At 48.6% G+C, this 10,921-nt stretch overlaps 1 protein-coding gene across 1 annotated transcript; it reads right to left on the bottom strand.

Moving 5' to 3' along the window:
- Positions 1-3,888: 3,888 nt before the first annotated feature.
- Positions 3,889-10,850, bottom strand: myoc (myocilin; the record flags this gene model as incomplete). Its single annotated transcript, XM_084444479.1, has 4 exons — positions 3,889-4,470; positions 4,937-5,148; positions 6,332-6,430; positions 10,442-10,850. 4 exons carry the CDS (start codon positions 10,848-10,850, stop codon positions 3,889-3,891), a joined length of 1,302 nt encoding a protein of 433 aa, XP_084300605.1.
- Between the last annotated feature and the right edge of the window lie 71 nt (positions 10,851-10,921).

The following is a 10,921-nucleotide window of genomic DNA, read 5'->3' as shown; positions in this document are numbered from 1 at the left end:
GATTCCCTCTGGGTCTGACCTGTGGAGTTTCACGAGATTCTGATGTGGCATTTCAAAATAAAAGCCTTCTAAAGTCTCAAACTGCTTAAATCAGGATTAAAAGAAAACTACCCAAGATGCCACGGGTTATATGTGTCGCGGGGGAGACGCGCCGTCGTTATACCTTTATCGTACTTTTCCCAAATAGGCCTAATGCAAATTCGAGGATATGGCCAGTTAGGTAGCGTGTATCTTTATAATGTTTGGGGGTTAATATAATATTAAGGACTTTGTAAATGCCCCTGGTTAATGCGGTCTGTTTCCAGTACATTTCACTGTTGCTGGTCGTTCCACGCACGCACTTCTTTCATTGGCTGCTGACTTAAGTGGGGAGCATAAGGTCTAACGTAATCAATAAGCAAAACTAGAGGCCAACCTGTGCTGACTCGAAAACGGAAGGCGCGTTATTTTCTTCTTTATAGTGTGGTCAACTGTATCGAAAGCGGAACTAAGGTCTAGTAGTAATACTGAGGGAAGGCCTGAATCAAGAGAGAGCAGTAGGTCATTGGTCACTTTAGTGAGGGCTGTTTCAGCGGAGTGGGAAGCTCTGAAGCGACTGAAAGGGTTCATGGAGATTGTTGCTTGATAGATGGTCGGTAAGTTGCTTAGCAATAATTCTCTCTAGAATTTTTGATGAAAATGGGAGATTGGAGATGGGTCTGTAGTTTTCCAAAGACTCCAAAGAAAAGTTATATTTCCATGATATCTCTTTATATCTTGGCCTGAGTCTGCTTGCAGGAACACTGTACCAGTCCCATGTAAATAAAACCAGTCCCAGATGCCAGAAGAGCCTAGAACAATGTTACAGGTAACACACACACACACACAGACACACAGTAATACACACACAGCCTGGGGTGTGCAGGGCCCCGAGCTGGGCAAGCCCCAGTCCAGCCTGGCCTACCAGCAGCCCTCCTCCACCCAGCACATCCCCATCCTTTGCTTGAAGCTGAATTGTAGATCAGATTCAACATTTATTTGGAAAAAACAACATACAGATATGTCAGTCACAATGAAACACTTTGGCATTCAGCATTCCCTGCTCAGACATCATGGCCTTCTGCGTGGCACCTCTTTATAGTTGGTAAATGGACTGTAGGCCTACTTATAGAGAGCTTTTATCCAAATCGCTGCCATGCCTCTCATTCACACAATTGTGGCAGCTGCCATGCAACAACACTGTCCACCCTAGATGTAACTCAGCTGTTGAGTAATGCTCAGCAGACCTTTTGATACTAGATGTGTTGTTTCCTACTGAAATCCGTCGTGTGATATTGTGTTTGATGAAAGGTAATTATAGCTGCATAGTCTGCTTGTAATGGCACACAGCGGATAAGAGGTTATTTAGAGTTTAGAATGTCCACAAGCCTACCTTGGGTTGAGGATGATACTGTACGTGGATACATGTACGGCTGTCCAATTTTAGGGCATGCAGTTAGCATAGTTTAAGTGAAAATGCTATACAGATGCTTTTTTGTTCAACAGGCAAAGTGCATGACCCCAAGAGGGGTCCTATCGTGGTTAAACAATTATTAATTTTGATACTTTGTAGTTTGTGGAATCATCCTCTGACACATACTGTAAATATCCAGGAAATGGAACCAACACATGCCACTAATATTGAATGCAAAGATGTCATAACTTATTTTGAATCTGTAAATAATTCCTTGAGATTTATTGTCAACTTCATAATTTTCCATTTCATATTCACAAAGCAAAATTCTGTAAATGCAACCCCTGCCTCAAGTGTGTGTGTTCAGGGCCGGACTGGATGAATATTTCATGCCGGGAGTCATGCCCAAGTCAGGCCACAAGCCGAGCCGAGCCGACGCGGTGAGATGGAACACTTAGTTTGGTTTTGTTGACGGGGGGGGCAGGTCATTCACCGCGTGCCAGGCCAGTTGCGCGCCAGGCCGCGTCTACGCGTTTCGCAACCCAGTTTAGCGATAACACCATTGAGTTTAGGGTAAAAGGTACGCAATGTAGTTTTTGACCACTAGTATGCACTCTAGAGCAAATTTGAGAAGGTGGTCCCCGAAAATCGCGTACTGCGTCATTGCGTCAATACACGGAGCACATAATAGTGACATTTCACACATCTTTGTTGTTTTCAAAACATTAGCTAAATATCATTTTGCGAATAAATTACAAGGTAGGAAAGACATTCAAGTGATTCAATATGTTTATTAGACTACAAGGAACCATATAATTGAGGAATTTCGAAAAGAAACAAAGAACGGATTGTTTTGATTCACGTTTCGTTGGGTACCTTTAAGGAAGACCCTAACCCCTAACCTTAACCCTAACCCTAACCTAAACCCTAACCCTAAACCTAACCCTAACCCTAACCCTAACCCTAACCCTACACTTGACCCTCACCCTAACCCTAACCTTAACCCTAAACTCTATGGTGTTCTTGCTAAACTGGGTTGCGAAAAGTAATCTCGCCGCCATGGTGGCCACCGGGAAAACTCCAGGTGCTCCCGATGGCCAGTCCACCCCTGAGTGTGTTTATTATTGCATTGTTATACTGTTGAGAATCGGAAATATGATAGATAAATAAATAAATAGTTTAAAAATAAAAAAAAAGCTGTCCAAATTTACCGGAACATGTTTATGGAAATGTAACTTTTGTAATGTTATTGTGCTGTCATCAATGTTATGTTTTAGTATTTTTCTTGTATATTTCATTATTTGGTGGTTTTATTATTGGTAATTAATAAAAAATTAAATTTAAAAGAAAAAAAAAGCATTGACTTTGGTGAGGTTTTTGCCTTACAGTAGGTGTACAGTTCTCTAGGTACTCACATAGAAATGAAACACATTGCTTATAATAGTATCCTTTATTTATTTACTATAATTTGTACATGATCTAGTGTTTACAGCTATAGTCCACAGGAGCATGCATATACATATATATCAATTCTTGCTGAATGAAGGCAGCTTATTTGATTACAAACACGTTCCCTGAACTACTGGCAGGAGAGGTGCATCTATATGCACATCAGACAGGTACTGTAGTGTACGATGAGAAACACACCAGAACCGTCACTCAGCATTGTTCATTACCTCCGCCCCAGCGACAGCATCGCGCACATGTCGGCATGGGAAGGTCACAGAGAGAGGGTTTGGACTGGCATAAAAATTTCAATCTAACGAATTTAGCAATATCAAATGCGCACAGAGCCACAAAATGCATTAATGGGCGGAGGGCTATGCTCTATGAGCATCATTTCTAGTTTTGTTTACTTAGCCATCCAACTTGCTTTTAGCATTATACATGAAAACAGAACAGAAATCATAACCAAACAGTAGAAAAATAATTCCTCTATAAACATAATTGTGGACCGTGCCACAGCAAAAGCCTTCCCACTGAAACAAGACCTGCAGGGGTTCCATTCATACTGTAATTTGCTTTTACACACATGGAACACTGGTAATTTAATATACACATTGATAAAGATGTTGTCTAACCACTACTACCACACGATTAGGCTTTACAGCGATTTGAAGCAGGACAAGTGAGTGAATAGCCACTGCTTAGGTGACGAGTTGTAGATGAAAAAGACAACACACGGAAGACAAGATATTCTGCTCCAGATGTGAGACACAGCCCATCACCTTCCCGCCAGCTTGTTTGACTTGCTTGCCAGCCCAACTGACCCCAACTAATCAAACCAACTCCAAAGCAAAGGGCTTTGCTCAATAATGGAAACAGCTCTCATACAATCAGATGCATCTCAACTGTCTAAAGGGACCTTCTCTCCTCATTAGGCAGTAGAGAGGTGGAGGATGAGATGAGGCCTCTGTAGACTATTGAGATACAGCCGGTATGTCGGCTGTCAGGTCTTAGTTAGCCTGCTTCTTCCCCAGCCTGACGTCATAGGACACGATGTGGAAGTTGTCCCAGGCAAACAGCTTCCTGTGGGCTGGGTTGTAGTCAACCATGCTGTTGTAGCGGTATTTGTTCTTGAAGGGCAGAGCCACGGCCTTCCCTTTACTAGTGGCGGTGTCGTACATGTAGTTGATGGTGGTGTTGGGGGAAGAGTAACCGGCCACCGTGTACAGTCTGCCACAGACCATGAAGGCGTTGGCCACAGAGTTCTTCCTCACGGCTGTCTCCCAGCTCCTCTTCACCTCCAGGCTGTGGGGATCCAGCTTGGAGACCACGATGGCACCCCGGGCCTTGTTAGTGGAGTAGATGGCCCACAGGCCTTGCTCATCCACGCCCAGGTCCACGTCAGTGTAGCCGCCCCAGGCGTAGGGGAACTGCCCGTGGAAGCCGGCGTGGGGCAGGTCCCGGCGGGCGGCGATGCTCTCGGTGACCAGGTCGTAGCGCAGGATGGTTCGGCTGCGTCGGCGCTGGTAGTACAGAGAACCTCGGAACATGGTGGCTCCGGTGCTCTCTACCGCCTCCGGCAACAGCAGCACCTGCACCCAAACAGAGTCCTTAACTACAGTGTTCAGTATCACACCAGCTACATTAGATTCAAGTTTCAAGATCAGTTTATTTGCCATGTACAGTATATGGTTTGCATATGTTTTTTTTTAATTTATTTAACCTTTATTTAACCAGGTAAAGAAGCTTGAGATCAAATAACTCTTTTTCGAGCTACACCTGACCAAAAACATACTAGGAATTTGACTAGGGTAATGGCATACGCTGATGGAGACGGCATACGACAGGGTGCAGGAGGGGACAGGACAGTGCAGGACAGGACTCTTGGGAGACCAGCCTAAATCTGGGACTAAAAGCGATCAGAGATAAACGAGCAAACAAACATGAACACAGACCCCATACAGGGGGAAAGGCGGAACTCCGTTGAGATGATTACGCTGAATACCAAGGAGGCAGAACGTTAAGAGGAATGCAAATCCTCGTGTCCGAGACCCCCACCTTGGTGGGGAAGCCCTTGGAGAGTTGCTCCATGTTCTCATAGCCAAAGAGCTGGCGGACCTCGGAGCCGACCGTGTCGATGCGCCACACCATCTTTGACCCATAGGGGGCCGTGGCCTCAGGGTCCTGCATCCACACTCCATACTTCCCAGCTATGCTGTCAGCTTTCCTGTGGGGGACTGGCTCACCTACCGATACCAGCTCCCCACAACCTGAGAGAGAGAGGAAGAGAGAGAGAGAGAGAGAGAGAGAGAGAAAGAAAGAAATGTGTGTGGGTGTGTGTGGGTGTGAGAGAGAGGGAGAGAGAGAGACGGAGAGTGAGTGTGAAGTTGCTGGTGGTGGCTCCCAGAACTGCTGTTGAAGGATGTTGAGATGATGGTTTCTTAGGATGGAGAGCAGCATGACGTCCCTGTTAGCCACCTCTGCTAGCTCTATAACTGTTAGCCACCTCTGCTAGCTCCATAACTGTTAGCCACCTCTGCTAGCTCCATAACTGTTAGCCACCTCTGCTAGCTCCATAACTGTTAGCCACCTCTGCTAGCTCAATAACTGTTAGCCACCTCTGTTAGCACCATTACTGGGGGAGCTGTATGTATGAGAGCAGCAGCAGCTGAGCTATGGCTCGTCAGAGAGCCAGGGTATCTCAACCACTTCAAGCCTCTCACTGGGGAAAGTGATCAGGGGGGCTGTATATTTACAGCTTCCTAAAATATCTGCAGAGAGGAGGACACGGAGGGGGCAGGGGGCAATACTGGATATGATGTTAAATATTAGGATATTAATACTCCCAACATCGCATTTCATCTCTTTGTGGTTGAAGGAATAAAACACCCTGCTACTTAGTCATCAGAGATAAAAATTACTCTGACATCCAAGCACTCACACACACACGCACACACACACATGCACACACACACACCTACACACTCACACACACGTATGCTTTTCTCATAATGTAGATGATGAGTTGGTACAGTAAATTGGAGAAGCAGGTCACTGTCGCATGAATGCCCGAAAGTAACCTTTCACTCAGGATTCAAGATTCAAGATCAGTTTATTCGGCACGTATATGGTTTCCTGTACTAGGAATTTGACAAGGGTAATGGCATACGCTGATGGAAATGACATAGGAACGCCATATGCAGGGAGTATGGTTGGATAAATAGGCTGTGCGGATCGAGAGACGAGATCAAACAGGATTATTCAAACTTCAAGAATCACTGGACGTTTACAAACTCTCTCTCTCCTCTCTCCATTCTCACCCCACTCGTATTAATAGCAGTAGTTGTTTTAGGGTCTGTCAGCAGGAGGGAAGTGTTGCAAGGTCAGATGTATTGGGAGGAGGTGTGTGTGTGTGTGTGTGTGTGTGTGTGCGCGCGCTCGTGCGCATGTTACCTGTGCCATCCTCAGGGGCCTCTGGACTGGGGGCAGGTACCTCTGTCACCTCAGCTTTCAGCTCCTGGAACCTTGGAGAACCGTGCTGCCAAGCTGGGTCTGAGAGGAGAGGAGAGGAGAGGAGAGGAGAGGAGAGGAGAGGAGAGGAGAGGAGAGGAGAGGAGAGGAGAGGAGAGGAGAGGAGAGGAGAGGAGAGGAGAGGAGAGGAGAGGAGAGGAGAGGAGAGGAGAGGAGACAGGTGGGGAGAGTGAGAAACGCAGTAAATAAGCCCAAATGAAGACACGGTCAGAGGCGTTGAGTTCCACTTCCGTAATGTGGGAACTCTGGGTCACAGGCTGCACATGCTGTGCTTCCATCCCAGCTCTGCACACCTGTCTCCATTAATCAACTTCAAACATTATTCCAGTTGTGTTAATCACTGCTGGATACTCACCTCCCAGTCCAGCAGGTCTGGACACCAGGTGAGAGAGAACGCTGCCTGAACCTGCACACACACACACACACACACACACATACACACACACACACACATACACACACACACACACCTTTAGATTTAGAGATAATGAGGAGATGAGTCCAATACAGGCAAAACATAGGTATAAGCATGTGTCCTGTGCATACTCCGTGTGTGTGTGGGGGTGTGTATGTGTGTGTGTGGGGGGGCGTGTATGGCACTTTTGACAGGCGGGAATGTTGCCGCAGGAAACAAACACCTCTAAGTGGATTCCCAGCTGCTGCTGTGGAGTCTGCTGGACTGTATACCCCTCTACCCCAACACACACACACACACACCGACAACCTTGTCTCGTCAAAATGCCTCCCCCATATTACTGACGTTTCTCATGTAAGTTTAGTTCAACTAGAGCAATCCCATGCCCTCAACCTATCACCTCGACTTCCCCCGAATCTACCTTCCTTCCTTCACCTCCTCCTTCTCCTCCTCCTTCTCCTCCTCCACTCTCTTCCATCACACCCCTCCAACGACCATCACAGTCTGGAGTAAACCAAAGTTTACACACAGGCCCTCTGAAGGTCAAGAATACAAATGTGTTGATGTGTTCCTCAAGAAATAATACTGTAAGCTTTAATGGAGCCTGGTATGTGTGTGTGTGTGTGTGTGTGTGTGTATGTGTATGTGTGTGTGTGTATCTTTACAATGTTTACTGACCTACAATGAGAAAAAGATGAATGGGTTCTGAACAGTAGGAGACAAATGAGAACATATGAAATGTAGGAGGTATGGGAGGAGGTCCAATAAGAACTATCTATATCCTCCACTATGGAGGCTTGATTTGTGCTGTGCAGGGTGGAGAGATAGACAGATGGAGAGGTAGAGAGGTGGAGAGATAGACAGATGGAGAGGTAGAGAGGTGGATAGATGGAGAGGTTAATGGATGGTTCTTTTCGAGGAATGTCACGCCTGGCTCCCCTGCATTGCAAACTTGTTCCCACAGGGCACAGTCATTCATCATCCGAGGTATAGTAAACAAGCCCACATTTTCCCCCTGTCTGTGTGTGTGTGTGTGTGTATGTGTGTGTGTGTGTGTGTGTGTGTGTGTGTGTGTGTGTGTGTGTGTGTGTGTGTGTGTGTGTGTGTGTGTGTGTGTGTGTGCGTGAGTGTGTGTATGCACATGTGCGCACGTGTGCACATGGTGCGTGTGTGTATGTAGCTGCCTGTGCCATATGTGCTTGATGGATATAAAAGCAGGCAGAACATCTAGAGCCTCACTAACACTCACATCCCTGAGGAGAGTCCATTTTAGCCGCCAGCTGGCCTAATCAACCTTCTGGCCTAATCATCCCTGGTCGGAGAGCTGGGAGCTGTTAGCTCTCACCAGGGCATTATAAAGAGCTCTCAAAGGGAACACTCTGTCCCCCTCACTGTGCACGTGTCAGTCCACCTGCCTGTTCTGTTGAGCATGGCGATGTTGTTGTGTTCCTGGACACTGTCGTGCCTAGCCTGCTGCCAGGACATCAATTCTTCACAAGGCTGTCCTTTCATAGCCTTTGGAGACCGCTACTTGCGTAACACACCCTCTAAAAGACTCAGAGGTTCTCACGATCTCAGCTGTGTCCTGTTGTAATCGGAAAAAATGAAAAAGGTTTGCGCTCTTGGCTCTTCCAGAGTGGTGCAGGTGCGTAAGGCCAGGAAAGGTATAATGTAAATTGAAGGAGGTGGCCCGCACGCTGCTCAAAAATGAGGAGGCATTGAGATGCAATCAAAATATGGCTTTACTCCATAGTGTGAACAGGTGACAGTGATAAAAAATGTGACAAACCAAAGAAACGTTTTGGGCTCCCCAGCCCTGCCAGACACTGGGCCTTCAGTCTTCAGAGTCTTCACTGACTGCTGCCTATTCCTGTTGTAATCGGCCATGTCTTTGTTTTTGTTTTTTTGTTGTTTTTTTTGGGCTTTTCAGCTTTAATGGTATAGGACAGTGTAGAGAGACAGGAAACGTGGGAGAGAGAGGGGAGGACATGCGGCGGAGGACATGCGGCACAGGACCCGAACCCGGGTCCGCCACGCAAAGGACTAGCCTTCATATGGTGCGCGCCTTACCCGGTGAGCTACCGGGGCGCCCCTGTAATCGGCCATGTCTGACTGAACAGCACTAAGTCCCTATTAAATAAAAAGGAAGGTCTTTCGCCTGGCCCAGTAAAACCTCTCTGTCAGCAGAGGTCACGGGCAAATTTATGCCCTGTTTGTCTTTGTCTTGCTGAGTGGCCTGCTAGTGTGAGGGGCCTGTTTCCATCCGGTTTCCAACAACCCTCCTTTTAATGCCTCAGCACACGCACACACACACACACACACACACACACACACACACACGCAAAACAGGCACGCACGCACGCCCACCTCGGAAGACAAGTTTGCCAGAATGTTTTTACTGCTTTTTTCGTGCGTTTCTTCCTGCAGTAGTGATCTGTTCTCCGTATGGGCGCTCCCCTGGGTTGTCTCTGTGTGTTTAAACACGCAGGTGCGAACATTAGCTGACCAGCTCAGCCCAGCAGCTCAGGCAGATAGATATATGGACTCCTGCGATGCACAGGGACTCGCTCGATTTAATGTTGTAGAACATCACAGACCATGAATAGAGTAGCCGGGGAGATGAATGGAGATATGGATGGAGAGATGGATGGAGGAAAAAGGATGCATTTACGGAACAGAGAAGATTCTAGAAGGATGGAGGGTTATAATGAGGGCTAGGGATACCGCAGATGCAAACACACCTTAACCGCTCCCCCTCCCACACACGCACACACACACACACACACACACACACACACACACACACCCGGCTACAGGGCAACCTCCCCGCCAACGAGAGCCCCCCCAAACCTCCCGGTGGTCTCCCTGCATCAGGCGTCATCAAAGCCCAAAGCTGAGACCCGCACCTGGGACCCGCCCCCGGGACCCGCCCCCCTCACTTCGGCATCATGTTCCAGCCCCCATGTGTTCACCACGCCAGGGGTACCACTAGCCACAAATACCAGTGAAGACCATACCAGCCCTGCCCCCTACGCAGCTCCCCTCTCTGCTCTGCTCTGTTCCCCTGCTCCGACACTAAAACAGGTTAATAGGCAGGGAAACCTGAACCGTGCCCCTCTGCACACACACTCACTCTCTCTCTCTCACACACACACACACACACACACACGCCGTGACGCCGTGATCTCTTTAGCGCAGTGAAATAGCGGAGGAAACCAGAGTCAAGCCCCTGCCTCAGACACACTCAGAGAGCAGAGCCTCGCACACACACACACACACGCCGACGCCGCACCTCATGTGGCTCTGTCATGCACACCAGCACACACACACATACACAGGCATGGCGATCCCATGTTACAGGAATAAGTTGTGTTAAGCATGAGTCTCTGTGTGTCATCAGCTCTGCCTGTTACTACGTGCCTGTGGAGTCACTGAGGACAGGGAGTCAGGGCACCCACTTACAGTTACAATCAAAACAATGTCAATGCAATAACAACAAAAATACCACAGAGTTACTTCTGCTAAGTTAAGAGTTCAGAACGACAAGGGAAATCTAAGTTGATCGCATTACGCATAACACAGCAAAGTTCTCAGCGGGGATGCGGTGGGTCTCTTACCCCCAGATGGTCTCAGCTTCTCCACCTCCCTCCTCATCTCCTCCATCCTCCTCTGCAGCCCTTCCAGCTCCGTCTCCAGGCGCTCCTTCTCCCCCTGCAGCAGGCTCCTCTCCCCCATGGCCTGGGCCAGGGCCTCCTGGAGCCCGGTCTGGGACCCGGCGCCGGGGCCCGCCCCCGTCTCCCCTCCGGTCAGCCTGGCCACCAGCACCTCCAGCAGGCTGAGTCTGGCCTTCAGCCCCTCTACCTCCGGCCCTCCCGCCTGGGGGCAGCTGGCCTCGCCGGGGCTGGCCACGGTGAAGGTGTACTGGCAGCGGCCGGCGCGGTCGTTCCCTCGCCAGAGGGAGGCTCGGTCCTGCGCGCCGGCGCCCAGCAGCAGGCAGCAGACGCACACGGACGCCAGCAGAAACATGGCGCAGTTGACTGAGTAGACTGACGGCTCTTTCGCTTTCCCGCTCTCTTTTTTCTGACCCTGAGTGACCG

The sequence above is a fragment of the Borostomias antarcticus genome (genome assembly GCF_949987555.1).
Source record: "Borostomias antarcticus genome assembly, chromosome: 10".
Classification (NCBI taxonomy): Eukaryota; Metazoa; Chordata; class Actinopteri; order Stomiiformes; family Stomiidae; genus Borostomias; species Borostomias antarcticus.
The sequence above is the reverse complement of the archived record's forward strand: the minus strand, read 5'-3'. Positions and strand labels throughout refer to the sequence as shown.